Source organism: Danio aesculapii, chromosome 23 (assembly GCF_903798145.1).
Source record: "Danio aesculapii chromosome 23, fDanAes4.1, whole genome shotgun sequence".
NCBI classification, from domain to species: domain Eukaryota; kingdom Metazoa; phylum Chordata; class Actinopteri; order Cypriniformes; family Danionidae; genus Danio; species Danio aesculapii.
Genome location: NC_079457.1, coordinates 11,865,230 through 11,880,294, shown reverse-complemented (window position 1 = coordinate 11,880,294; position 15,065 = coordinate 11,865,230). Strand labels below are relative to the sequence as shown.

Sequence of the window (15,065 nt, the reverse complement as noted above, 5' to 3'; positions counted from 1 at the left end):
GCAAATGAGCTGCTTCTCCCCTCCCACCGTTCCCACATGCGTGTCTGCTTCTCATCATGTGTTACATCAGATAAACAGCACAGTGGCAGAGACAGAATCAGATGAAGCTGAAATACAGCTCAGTCAAAAAACAAACAAACAGGTAAGTTAATTTCATGTATTTGTGGTGGAGTTTATTCAAGCCTTTCTGAAATGATGAGTCTCACAGACACACACATTAGCATTTACGACACCATGCGGCTGTGGTGATTATATTGGTTAAGAATTACATAATGATTTTACTGTCTAGATTACAAACATGCTCTCTTTTAAAAACGTTTAAACTTAAAAGTCACAGAGTTGTAACAAATATTTTAATCCCATTTTATTCGCAAAAAAAAATGTTCTGTGGACATGTGTATTGTGTTATTATAGGAACATGGTGCCTGTCAATTAATTCGGTGGGTGGGGAACACCACACTCCTGCATAACGTTGCGGTGGGCCTCAAAATCACTGGGATTTGGGTCCTATTTTATTGTCGGGAAATTTTAAAAATTTACTTGTTAGGGTTTATATCACTCCAATATGACAGTGGACACATTATACCAACACATAGTTCTGTCCAAACAGCTTACAAAAGTTGATTTTCATCATAGGTGCCCGTTAAACTTACCATTTTTTTACGCCACCATTTGTTTTTTCAGTGTATTATGACAGCATGTGACTAGAAACAGCTCAAATTTGGCAAGCTGGCATTATTTGGTCTCTTTCCAGTCAATAAGGAAAATGAATGTTCCCTCACCTTATTATGAACATGAACCGAGACTGTTTTCCTGTCATCTGTCCTGGCAAAACACACGCACTGATGGGATGCAAGCTGTTCGAAACTGAGGGAGGAGACATTTGCGATGACTTGTTTACCCGGAGCTGTTCAACTGAGGTCAAACGTCTGTAGAAAACACATGGAGGCATGTTGAACACTGCTTCCTCTCACAATTTATACTAATCAAACATATGGCATGAAGAGAAACAGATAAACCCTTAATATTTGATCTCTATAAAATGAGAGTAAATAACATTAAAATTCAGTTTAAATCCATTGTGAATTCAGCCCTGAGCAAATTTATCTTATCTGGACGATAAAAAAGTGTGTATAATCTCATTGAGGTGGAGCAGTGCACACACCTGTTTTTTTTTTTTCTCTACCCTGCAGTCAAACACTTCAGCAACTCCTGCCACACACCACCTCCAGCCCCCCCATCCCCACCTCCTCACGCTGAAACCCATTACAGAAATACAATTTCTAATGCCTTCACACAGGCCCGCGATCGACTGCAAACAAATTTATATTCAGCCCGTAAACAGAGAGCAGCAGAGATTTATTTATTGAGCGGAGAGGAGAGAAACAAGCTAGCGCGTGAACCCTGGGTAACCCCACAGCTGACATGAAGATGGATAAGTGTACCATGCAAATGTACAGAGGGAAGGGATATATTGCACTCCGTCATTCAGTGCATTGCTGCCCGTAGAATTCCATTTATTCTTCCAGCTGGGACCAGATCTCTGGGGTTGTGAGTGCACAGTTATACATTGTTGATTATTTGAGATTGTTTTTTAATCACTGCAGAGCCCTAGTAAAACTCTTTATTGGTCATATAAGCAGAAATCCCTCCTTCTGTCTTGTGCCGTAGTTCAAATGCATTTACTGTGATGGTTTAAATACAAACAACATTATCATCTTGTTCTTTTCCTAATTAACATTTGCCACTTCATTTTACTCAAATACAGTTTGTGCATGGTAAAATACAAATAAAATCATCATCATCGCCTGGTATTTTGCAGAATTCAGTTTAATTCCAGAAGCTGCCACTTTCATCTAGTGCATGCATTTGATCTTCCAAATGCATGAATCTGTTGCAAATGTGATTAACAGTTAAGGCAGCAGTGCATGTCTAAGTATTAATGCTTCCTGAAAACATTTGACCCACTAACACTTTTAAAATGTATAAGTGCTTGCATGCTTGAAAGTACAGAAAACTTCATGTTCTAAAAAATAAAAATACAGGGCAACTTAATAGATGTGAGATTGTTGTACTCCTGATAACCTCTAAATGTCTATAGTATGTTTTATGACTTGTGCGAAACTTTCTGGAATGTCACCTGTAAAATATTAAGAATGCACACGTAAAACAGTCAGAAACGCTCAGAACATTTCAGACATGCAAACAGTCAAGATTAACCAAAAATGATTTAAAGGTGAGAACAATTTACAACCTAGGAGTTTTTGTTGTATTTTAACTTCCACTTCCCTCAAGTTTAATATTGCCTATGCAGGAAAAGAAAGAAAGAAAGAAAGAAAGAAAGGAAGGAAGGAAGGAAGGAAAGAAGGAAGGAAGGAGAGAGAGAAAGAGAGAGAGAGAGAGAAAGAAAGAAAGAAATACTGAATGAAGGAAAGAAAGAAAGAAAGAAATACTGAATGAAGGAAAGAAAGAAAGAAAGAAAGAAAGAAAGATACAAAGAAAGAAAGAAAGAAAGAAAGAAAGAAAGAAAGAAAGAAAGAAAGAAAGAAAGAAGCTTTATATGCTATAAAATTGTGCAAATTGTTATTATAGTTATATTTATGTTATCATTTATGGTTCGAAAAAAAGTCGAGGGAAAACCCGAAAACTGTAAGGGAGTATAAGCAAGGTGCGAATTACAGGGGGGTTTGGGGGTTGATTGACCCCCCTGAATGACATCAAAACAAGATGTATAGGGGGGTCAGCCCTTTAATAGTAAGAAACAGCTTTCTTCAATATTAGCTTTCTTAAATATTAATAATTAAACATTTATAATATTAACATACATTTGAACCACCCCCCCCCCCCCCCCCCCCCCACCCCCAATGGCCCACTGTAATGCACTCAATCGCGCCAATCAATGGTAGGAAAAATATTATTCAACAGTCTGAAACAGTTCTAGAGCAAGACTTCTTAAGTATTCACAACACACGTTTATTGAAAAAAAGATGTTTATATCTGCAGGAAACCTTAAAAATTAAGAAAAAAAAATATATACACATAATTTGTATAGTTTGACCTCTAAAATATAATCACTAAATATCCCTCACAACAATGGAAATAGAAGTAATTTAAGTACAATCATAAATTCGACTCACTGAAGCACGTAGTATTACTACCAAAAAAGTTGACACCCCAATCGTCAATGTAAAGTTAGCACACTGAATATAAGATTTTGTTAGTATTTTAATATTGAAATTTAATTCACGAATTTTCGTGTGAAATAAAAAAAAAACTGGAAGCAGAACCGTCAAAAGTTTTATTAGAATTAAATTATAGCGTTTTACTTTGTCGTTGGAAAATGGGAGTAATAAAGTATATAACTTAAAACGAAGCAATGGTCATGGCTACCCTTGTGGCTACCCCTACTTTACTCTATTTATTGCATTACTTCATAATTAATTAACGAATATAATTATTTAATGATCTTGTCAGTTTGGCCTGTCATTTGTTTGGAAATAAATAAATAAATCTTCAAATCAAAAGCTTAATCGTTTTTCGTATAAAGAAGTTCATTATTGCAGGGGAGGCAGCTGCTAATTATCATTTGACCGACGAATGACCTGTAACGACAGCTGTGTGGAGCACTGATAATCGCTCCGAGATCTCGTACAATGACCTTATGATTCCCTTTTAACATCATTTCGGTTATGTTAGATTCCCTATATGGCCTAGAATTAAGTTTTAGTTTTTTTCCCCCTAAGTATGAGACACTATTGCGTTGAAGAAATCTGTTGTGAAGATAAAAAGAACGGGAAATAAGAGAAGATGGTCTGCAAAACCCAAGGAAAAAAATCAAATGTAAATGTAGGTTAGCTGGCTTAGTAAAGGCCACCTGAGAGCGCTATAGTTGGTCATTTAAAAGTTTATTCAAAGTTTAAATGAAGCATAATCGTCACGTTTTATTTAACAGACGTCAACTAAAAGATCTATGGCGTTCTCATTAACAACTATTGACAATTGCTTAAACCGTATTCCCTCGGCTGTAGACATTCGGGTAAGCTTAGGCTTCTATACTGACTTTAAACGTCATTGATTTTCCGTGCGAGCTAATTTGAAACTCTGATATGGGCCTTCTAAAACACACACACACACACACAAACACACACGCACGCACGCACGCACGCACAATGTAGAGACGGAACAATTAACCGTTCCGTGTCGAAATATTCTGTCGATATGTTTCCTCAAAATATATTTGGAGCTGAACAAAAAAGTGAATATCCTACACGTGATTTTGCATTGACATTTGTACAAAATTCTCATAACAAATAATCAAACGTGCGCTTCCATAAAATGTGACAATCTTTTATCAGATTAAGTACTTATGTTGACCTCCCTTCTCGCAGGATCCAGCACACACACGCACACACAATCCACGAGACCTTATTAGCAGGTCAAATAAGTCGTTCAAACTTGCTTGCTTTGGTAAATTAACGCTCAGTCGGATGAGGGAGATGTCCGGCTATTGGCCAAGAGTTAGAGGGCACGTCATCCCCATCCATCACCGATCGAATGTTTCTACAAGGCATGTCCCTGTCTAGATCGGTGCCTCCGTCCTTTTGCGCGCTATGTGTGGCGTCTGTGGATGGAGTTTCGCGTCCAGCCTCGGATGAAAATCTGGAATATATGAGCTGCGGTCATGAATTCTTATCAAGGGTTCAGGGACACCACGTCACTTTTCATCAAGGGCTATCGTGCTACTGGAGTAATGCGTCTGCATCAGGACCACGGATCAACTGCTGACTTCCCAAGCAGAGAGGATGTCAACACCGAGGCGGATTTTCTTCAATATCATTTCACGAATCTCAGTACCACGGCCACAGGCGCGTGCTCAAAGCCCTGTGAAGACCCTGGCCGTGCTAACTCTACCAGACCCCCCTTCCCCCAAAATCAAAATTTCTATAGACCAGTGCACCCCAATCGACCCCAAGTCCCCTCCTTCCAAAGCTGTCGTGAGCAGGGTCTCTCCAGAACGGGCTTCTCGCCTTCATCAGACACTTTCAGAACTTTCTCCAGCGCGCATTGTGAACTCGGCCCTGTCAACAACACACACCAAGAAGTGCGCGCATGCGACGGCCCAGTGCGTCACTCCGCAGTGGAGGATGATAATACTGGACACGGGGCTCTAAACACGTTAAACGAGACTTTGCACAGTGGAAAGACATTCGAATGGATGAGAGTGAGGAGAAATCAGTCCCGTGCAGGTAAGTTGACTAAAGTTTTCTAGTACGATTAACTTTTCTGAAGCGCACGTAGCATTAACGCACCGCTAGGTACTCCAGGCAACAAACATTGTTACATAATATTCTTTAAAACATGTATGTGGTTAGATTTTTTAAAAGTTTTTAAACGTGCCATATAAACTTGTTTTACAATTATCAAGTGATTTTCGCGAACTAAAACTGTGGATAAAGTGTAACAAGACCTTTTCAGCATGCAGAAAATAATACTTGGAGGTGGAGCCATGTGCTGGGCCATTTTTTAAAATACTCACAACTATATTGACTATTGAACTAATATTTTACCTGTGAGTACATTTGAAGTAATAAATAAGCCAAAAATCGTTTTTATTTAACTCAACAGGTTTGACTGAAGGCTTAAGGTTTTGTACCTAGAATGTATTATATTATTACTGAAAAAAACAGCATGTACACTTAAATGAATAGGTTCTGATATATATATATATATATATATATATATATATATATATATATATATATATATATATATATATATATATATATATATATATATATATATACTCTAACATTATAAATGCAACATTTACACATTATATAACCATAATAACCAAGTTTCCAAACTAGCCAAGTCAGCCTATTTCTTCAGCAGATGTGGCACGTGTCAGGGAGTTTTTGCATCACAAATCAGGCTGCCTGAGTGCTGAAAACATTTTATGGAGAAGCCTTTAAAAATTTAAGTAGAGTGTAATAAAACAAGATCTGCTCTGGTGCTTAAATGGGTCAGCAACAACAATGCCAGGCTGAATTCCTCCATTTTTATAAATAGCACATTCCACGCTAGTCTGTGTTCATCCCCTTAAAATCCTCTCATTGACAAGCAGCAGCCCAGGCCATATTTAAAGGAGTCCAGCACCCCCTAGCTCTCCATTCAGAGCCAAATAAACTTCAGAGGAACACTGTTCCTCGACAGAGCCCTAAATCTTAATAGAGACCAATGTTTATATGCTGCAATTAATTTTCTATATTGAATGTCGGAAAATGTCTGTCAGAATCTCAGCGTAATCCTTAACCAGAGTAATGATTGGATAGGTCTGCGTTTAATGCAGTTCAAATGTGAGTTACTTGACATGTGCTCATAAAATGTCACGCTCAATGACATTTGACCTGTATTATGTCAAAGTATTTCATGTTTGTTGTGAGAGCTGTGCGTTAAATTGTGAATCGCTTGTCCCCCTCAATAAATCACAATATATGTAATAGGTTGATGGTAAAACCAAGAAGAGTCCTGTTTTATTTGTCATTTCCTACGAATCAGTAATGCAGCATTCATATGGTTTCCAGACTGTCAAGGAGAAGAATGTCTGGCCAGGCCACACTGATGATCTAAAATAACTCACAGGCAAATATGTCAGTGAAAAGGTCATTTCGGGCTATATCGCCCAGCGTATGAGCAGCAGCTGTGGTCAGAAAATAGGATAGAGAGGCCTGTTATATTAAATCCCAAATGCTTGAACGGTGGCAAGGCCAGAAGTTCACACTTTGTTTACTGTACTGAAACTTCTGCTGTTTGTTTTTCTCCCGCCTGTCCACCCACATTCACCAAGAGACACATGAAAGAGCCATTGTTTTCATCAGGTACTATATAAGCACACTAGTGTTTGCACTCATTTTTAGCTAGCCATGAACTTCACTGCCCCTTTAAGAGTGAGGCTTAAAGAGGTAGCTCACTCAAAAAAATAAAAAAACACTAGTGGCTGAACAATGCTGGATCCTACTGACTTTTATTCCATGCACACATGCATGCAAGTACAGTTAATGACAATGTTGAATTTCACTTAAAATAATAAATAGTAATGTCTTTAGTTTCATCACAAAGCTTATGGAGAAACCACTGCATGATGATATATGAGAGGTCTGTCAACAAGTGTTTAAGATAATGCTCACATCAGCACAGCAGCCAAAGTCAAATGCTGAATAGTAGGGTGAATGTTTATTTTTCTGCATATAAAATTATTTTACATTTACATTTACATTTAGTCATTTAGCAGACGCTTTTATCCAAAGCGACTTACAAATGAGGACAAGGAAGCAATTTACACAACTATAAGAGCAGCAGTGAACAAGCGCTATAGACAAGTTTCAGGCGTGTAAAAGTCTAAGAAGCAAAACATTAGTAGAAATTTGAACACCACCAAACTGAAATTCTACTGAAAATGTATTATTAAAACATTTAAACAATAGTTTTAACCCCAAAATGACTGCAAGTTTTTACATTAATTTTTTAAAATGAATTTTATTGATGAAATCCTTTATGATCATTTAACATTCTTTGAAATATCTTCTTTGGGTTCCACAGGTTTGACTGTGAGCAAATGAAGACAGAATTTTAATTTCAGGGCAAACTTTCCTTGAGGTCAGAAAACCCATGAATTGTGAGGGTTACAGTCCTTACTAGGCAGCATCAAAATGTTTCCTATACTCAACATGAATAAAAGCTTATAAAGAGTGTCTGACTGGATCCCCCAGTACAGTGCACATAGTCCCGGTGCGTCATTCTTCAATTATACCCTGACAGCACCTGAATTACTGTGGGCTGGATGCCCAGATGACCGAGGCAATCTGTATCGATCCCCCACCCCCAGTTCCCCTGCTCTCTTTTAGGCTTAGTGGTCCACGTCATCCCTCTGGCTGGCTGGCCATTTCCTAGTTTGCAAGTCATTCCTCAAATGTTTAGTTTGATTCCTTTATGCCTTCTGGCAACTGCCAATTCTATTATCCAGCAACTTATTCATCAGTGTTTCCATGCACACTTTTTTATTTCCTAAGGAAATTGCTTAATTACTTCATATTTGTCAGTGAATGCACATATTGTTAGAATGTCCCTCGTGAACATTCGAAGTGACCCTTCAATTGCATTTTTTATATCTCGCTTTGCTTTCATCTGCACAGCGAGAGCATGATAAAGATCAGTGGCGAGCGCTCTCAAAATCAACTGTTTGTGCTCTGAGCCCTAAGAGAGAAGCTGAGGGTTGCTATTAGTGGCATGTAGAGTTTGTTCAACAAGGGTGTGTAAATTGACAACTCGTGAAGCTCATGCTGGAAAACACAGAAAGCAACAAGTCAAATAAATGCCCTTTCCTTTGATATTGCAACCAAAACATTGTGCATTTATCTGAGGTTTATCTTTGCATGTCCTGCATCTGTTCAAACTGTAGGTCGTTGACTGCAATGACATGAGCACAAGCACACACTCATACACATGGTGTGCAGATGGCACAGAGGTTACAGAGACACTTGCAACTGTAGCAGTATGTGAGGGCTCACTGCGTCTGCATCACTCCAGGGGATTTTCCCGCCTGACCCCTTGTGTGTGTGTGTGTGTGTGTGTGTGTGTGTGTGTGTGTGTGTGTGTGTGTGTGTGTGTGCCGTAAAGGAATGTGCAACTTCCTCTGTGCTTCCAAAAGCAAACAACACAAGCAAACAACAAAACAAGAGCTTGATATCCATTAAAAACAGCTGTCAGTGGAGCAGCTTACAGTTAAACTGCAGATTATACGCTATTCTAAAATTAACATGGTAGAGAAGGGCACTTTGTCTCATATTAATTTATAGAGCATGCTAGATTGGACAAAGTACATAGTTGCAAACCGCAAAGCAGGATGTTTGGAGTTTTTTTTATGACAGCCCATGATGGACAGTACATCTGACCTCTGTCCTGCAGTCATCTGTGAGGTACAAACAAACACACTCCTCTATTTATCCGCCACTGACTGGAACTCTTTATTCAGGTGAAGGTCACACAATCAGAAACCACTTTCGCAATGAAAATAGATTCAGCGGCAAGAGCCATGAATGAGTGATCATTTTGGAAATCTGGGAAATTTTTCTGCTATAAAGATGTAATTGCAATTTTTATAGAATAACTCAAAGGCTGTGGATTTATCAAAACTTTAGCATTTCACCATTTATCAGAATTGATCTCCTACCATTAGCTACAAAACACAAATACCTTAAACTTTATTTTGGTATCAAAATCATTAAAGATGTCAGATATTATAGTTTTTAATATCACTGTAAAACTCAGTGTGTCTTTTAATATGCTATTATTTTTAAAAATAGGCCTATAAAGTTTATTACATGACAAAAGAGCACCACATTAATAAAACAGATATTTTATTAGGGCTTAAGTATGCACCATTTTACAATAATAACATAGCGTTTTGTATAAGCTTAGATTAAATCGTTTCAACTTATTAATAAAAGTCAACGCACATGTTAGTAATTGTAATACTTAATAAATTAGAAACAAAAATAAAACGCTTGGCATCTGTTATTTTTTTCGCTGTCATTTGATTCGATATGAGATTATTTAACGATATGCTTTCATTCTGCTTTAAAATGGGCTGTAATCATTTTTTAAAAACTGAAATAACATGCACTGTTAGCACTTTTGCAATCCCTGAATTTTACCTTATATTATATTTATGCTTTTAATATACATATATATTGCATTTCTTTTAACAGCTAAGATACAAATGGGGAAATGCTCGGACCGGGAGCTGAAAACGGACCACGGACGAGATTCTGACGAGGACCCTTCGAGTGGAGCCTCGCGAACTAATTTTACCACCAAACAGCTCACAGAACTTGAAAAGGAGTTTCATTTCAACAAATATCTGACTCGAGCCAGACGGATAGAGATCGCAAACCCTCTCCAGCTGAGCGAAACACAAGTGAAGATCTGGTTTCAGAACAGACGTATGAAGCAGAAGAAAATGCTGCGGGAAGGCCTAGTTCCAGGATTAATGCTGATTTCTGGATGTGACGAAGACTCGAAAAAATCATCTGACACTTGTTCATCTCCTGAATAAACAATTTCATTAGGGTAAGATTGTTGTGGGCTACAAACTGTGAACAATCACGTGAGAATTAAACGCAAGAGAAAAGAGTGATTCTGTTGAAATATCGAAATATATTTGCACGCCCGAATTTAAGTTTGCACCCCACATATAAATATTTATTTATCGATCCAGTTTAAGATATTAAAGTAATGAATCTGACACAAATAAAGCTTGCATACCTGTTGAGACAAGCGGAGAGGTATTATTAAATAAAAAGGCACTTTATAGCTTATACAATATTATATTAAGTTCTATATGTGTATCTATATTTTTTGTAATTGAAGATTATAAAAGAATCATTCGCTTCAATTAATAAGTCGCAACAGAATCCTGATCAGGGTTCAATGCAAACGTGTCACGAAAATTCCTTGCCTATTTAAAACATCAGGTTAAATGCAAAAAAAAGTTTGTCAAAACTTGTCACTTTTTAAATATTTTATATAAACTACCTGCTTTTTACTCAGTTTATCAAATGAATATTTGCTGAATATTCGTTTAAATTATGAGTTTAAAATGAATAGTCTGTATGTTTTATATATAAGAAAAATGCCATTACAAACGTAAAATTATTCCTCTTAATAAAAAATAATTTTGATAATGGTCTCATCTGATTATTATTTCTATACTCGTGATGGTTATTTTAAAGCAACCTTTAAATAATTATATTATAATTTTAATGCACCGAGCGGGATATTACTAACTCTTTATATTAACGTTACCGTGTTCTTAAAAATCTAATTGTAAACAAAACATCGTGCACGTACAATATCTATAGCATAAAAGTACACACAGGCTGTACACATTTAGAAACACACTCAACAGGTTTGTTGCAGTTTCACAGACATGCGGTGTCTGTCATATTCATGCTGCTTGTGCTTTTATCTGCAAATAAAGAGCGCCGCACGATGATCGGTGATACTCGTCTTTCTAAATAATGGCGAAAAGCTGTCAACGTACAAAGTGCCTCCACTTAGCCGTGTATTTTCACCAATTTATTGCTGGAAGAGGTTAAATCCAGTGCCACGGGTTGAACCTTCTGATACCAACTCCTCATTTTAATAGCATCAAAGTAGTGCTCTGAGAGCTGGAAGAACGGTGGAGGAATGAAGACAGACGTTTTTTGTGATTATTATTTGCTTGGCAGCGTTTACATTTCGAATGCATGCTCCTTTACTCAGATGGCAACTTTTAAATGCACTTTATCTTAATAATTTAAATTAAAGTGTTATGAAGAAACACATGGAGTTATTTGCATTGTATAATCCCAAATATCTAGCTTCTTTACTGAGCTATTCGATGAGTATACGGACAGAAATAATTACTAGAATTAAGCGGAACGAGAGGGGATTATCGACATTTACAAACGATCGATTTATCGACGTGGTGTGGATTTAAGGTGATTGACTTTTAATTGATTTGCTTTGATAGGATGAATAATAACAGCATTAGAATTAAAGTCAGATTTATTTTTACTTATTGTTTTCAGTGTGATCACTGAAATCTAAGATAAACCTAGGGTTTCATTCTTCACAAAATCAGCTTTCAAAACAGAAGTGCTGTTCTTTAAATGAACTATCCCATTGCGATAATTCCACAACGTAATAATAACTCTAATATGAAGTTTTCTTCATATCTTCCTCTTTGTATCAAAGCGAAATCTAAAGCATTACAGTCCTGTGAAAAGATAAATGATCTGAACCATGAAAACGAGTCTTTAACTATATTAAATGCCCTTAAAATTTCCAGCACCATTAAAATCGAGATGCGTTAATCAAACAAACACTACACAGGCGAATAAAATAAAAAATTAACTGAAATAAACGTCCCTGCAAAAGGGCTCGTTCTAAATCCTTTCAGAGTAATTATTGTGGCCTACTAAAACATATAACCTCCCGTATCAGGAAACTTGCATTAAGCACGACTTGCATGCCTAAGCCTGCTAATATATGCAGTTACTCCAGAGTTCACCTTTCACCCTTTGACCTCTGTTTTGCCTCAAGACAGCAATGACCCGGTCAGTGGCTCACAGAGAAAAGGCTGCATTATTAATTTGTGCTGCCCTCGCCGTATATTCACACTTTTTAATGTTGAGATGTTTATTCTTGTTACACTCAATGCATGTAGTTTCATAATTTAAGATGCATGTGCAAAATGCATGAAATATAAATGTAATAACAGTAGTAAAACTATCAACTAATAATAAATATCAGTTATTACTAATTGCTCCAACGGTTATTGACAAAATATTAGTATTAAAACTTTAATAATAATAATAATAATAATAATAATAAGAAGAACAACATTAATAATATATATTAAATATTAATAATAAAAACAATAAGAATAATAAATTATTATTATTATATATGCATTATCTTTTTGGTCACCTTTTACACAACTCAGGAGGAAAAAAGCACTGAATCAAATCATTTGTAGCCTAATTGAATTCACAATACTCCAAACAACTCTTCATATCATTTTTTTTTAAATCAGATTATAAAACTAGATATATGACTATTATTTTGACGCGCTTGTAAGCGTGAATGCGAACTTAATGTCCCCAGGTTTGGAATTGAGAAAAGCATATAGGCTTGTTTACGATACTGCAGATTCCTTCTCGAAACATCTGACGCATGAAAATTTACAGCGTTCAGGAAGGAACTTTTCCTCTCGTATAGATCATTAGATTTCACCTACACAAGCTGATGAGCATTTCAGCTCAGTTACATCCGCATGCCGGGGCTTTAATGCCCACGTTATGGGATGTGGGTGCAGAAATAGATAACGTGATGGGATCAAGTATAATCCTCATCGCACTGTTGCATTTTATTCAGTAATTGATAGGAAACGACATTACCTCGCGCACAGCGATGCTCTCAGGATGATGACCAAAGCCATACATTATTTTTTTTTTACATCACAGGCCTAATATCAGTCAAATCTGAGTGAACAGCAATGACTTCAGATGCAAATACACGGAGAGAAAAATGTTACAAGTGTCAACCACACAAAATGAGAACACAATTTTACCCGAAACGTATTTTATACGAAACGTATTTTTAGCTATTTAACAAGTAAACAAATGTGTAAAAATAACCTAATGTTTAAAAAATAAAAAAATAAATATTATTATTACTATTAAATTTCTATTATGACTTTAGAATACTTCATTTAGCTTAAATAATTGTTGTTAGAAATAACAACAATTTCTTAAAGTAAACTTATTTTACGAAATACTTTGCTATTAATTTAAATATTAATAATTATGTAGTATTAATTTTCCTTAAGTGACAAAATACAATTAAAGTATTAACACAGCCACATTATTAATAATAATAAGACATTTATGATATTGTTTCACTAATTTATGTACAGTGAAATGTTATACTAGATTACACTTGGTTAAATAAAGATTAAGCAAAAGTTTCAAAAAAATTCAAAATTAAAAAAATTAAACAAACAGTGACTATTAATTTCCCACAAATTCCCTAAAACAACATCATGCATATATGCACTTAAGTCAAGGCCATTTACTTCTAATCATCTTTTAGTTTTCTCTTATAAGTTTGCAACTTTGATCTTCATATTTTCAAATATTGTTGTTATGCCTTTAAAGATAACAAATCCCTCACATATTAAAAACATCAGGCAAGTAAAAAAGTTAACATTTCTTTTGAGATGTTTAAAATAAACTACCTGCATTTTATTCCATTTTATCAGACATATTTGCTGAATATTGGTTTAAAATATGGGTTTTAAAATGAACAGCCTGAATTTTAATACATCTTTTAGTTTGCTCTAACACATTTGCAACTTTGATCTTCATTCATATTTTAAAATATTATTTTAATGCCTTTAAGCATAACACATCCCTAACATATTTAAAACAAAAGGCAAGAAAAAAGTTAACCTGTCTCTTTTGAAATATTTGATATAAACTACCTGCATTTTATTCCATTGTATCAGACATATTTGCTGAATGTTGGTCAAAAAATAGATTTTAAAATGAACAGCTTGAATTTTAATACATCTTTTAGTTTGCTCTAATAAGGTTGCAACTTTGATCTTCATAAATCTTTTAAATATTGTTCTTATGCCTTTAAAGATAACAAATCCCTTACATATTTTAAACACCAGGCAAGAAAAAAAGTTTCTTTTTTTTCAATTTCTTTTGAAATATTTATAATAAACTACCTGCATTTTATTCCATTTTGTCAGACGTATTTGCTGAATAATGGTTTAAAATATGGGTTTTAAAATGAACAGCTTGTATGTTTATACTGCATCTTTTAGTTTGCTCTAAGTTTGCAACTTTGATCTTCATAAATATTTTAAAATATTGTTCTTATGCCTTTAAAGATAACAAATCAATGTATTTAGCAATAAATCTAACAAAATAATTGCATTTAGCAATAAATCGAACAGTCTTAACCGACATTAATGTTAAATTGAAAATTCTATTTTTAATTATATTTTTATGGAAAAAACTATTTGATAGTAACAACAGACAACTGATAAAACATTAAGAAGCTAATAAGATTATCCCAAACAGCCATCAAAAGTCAATGTTAAAATATTGGAATATCCAAATATCTAGAAAAAAATAAATCTTTAAACAAAAAATACATTTTGCTTTGGTATTATTGAGGAAATAATTATAATAAAACTTTTTAAATAATCCCAAACAGTTAATGAAACTTACTGAAAAAACTATTCATCACAAAATCCAGGAATCCTAACATACATATCACCACATCAAGCAGTCATTTAAAATGCAACAATCTTCAAGCATACTTTTTAAAGCCACTGCATGTCTCACTTATGCATCTGCCTCTGACGGTGGCTGAATCTGATGGGTGGTCCCTAAAATGGCTGGATACTATCGTACACTAACAAAAGAAGACACACCGCGTCCAACACC

At 35.4% G+C, this 15,065-nt stretch overlaps 1 protein-coding gene across 1 annotated transcript; it reads left to right on the top strand.

Moving 5' to 3' along the window:
* The first annotated feature begins 4,231 nt into the window (after positions 1 to 4,231).
* On the top strand, positions 4,232 to 10,570 carry hoxc1a (homeobox C1a). Its single transcript, XM_056449426.1, has 2 exons — positions 4,232 to 5,246; positions 9,768 to 10,570. Exons 1-2 carry the CDS (start codon positions 4,682 to 4,684, stop codon positions 10,112 to 10,114), a joined length of 912 nt encoding a protein of 303 aa, XP_056305401.1. The 5' UTR covers positions 4,232 to 4,681; the 3' UTR covers positions 10,115 to 10,570.
* Positions 10,571 to 15,065: the final 4,495 nt, after the last annotated feature.

Bases quoted from the DNA above. Each gene is read 5' to 3' on its own strand.
- hoxc1a (XM_056449426.1), top strand. From the start codon at position 4,682: ATGAATTCTTATCAAGGGTTCAGGGACACCACGTCACTTTTCATCAAG. The intron at 5,247-9,767 runs GTAAGTTGACTA...TTCTTTTAACAG, and splicing joins GAGAAATCAGTCCCGTGCAG to CTAAGATACAAATGGGGAAA.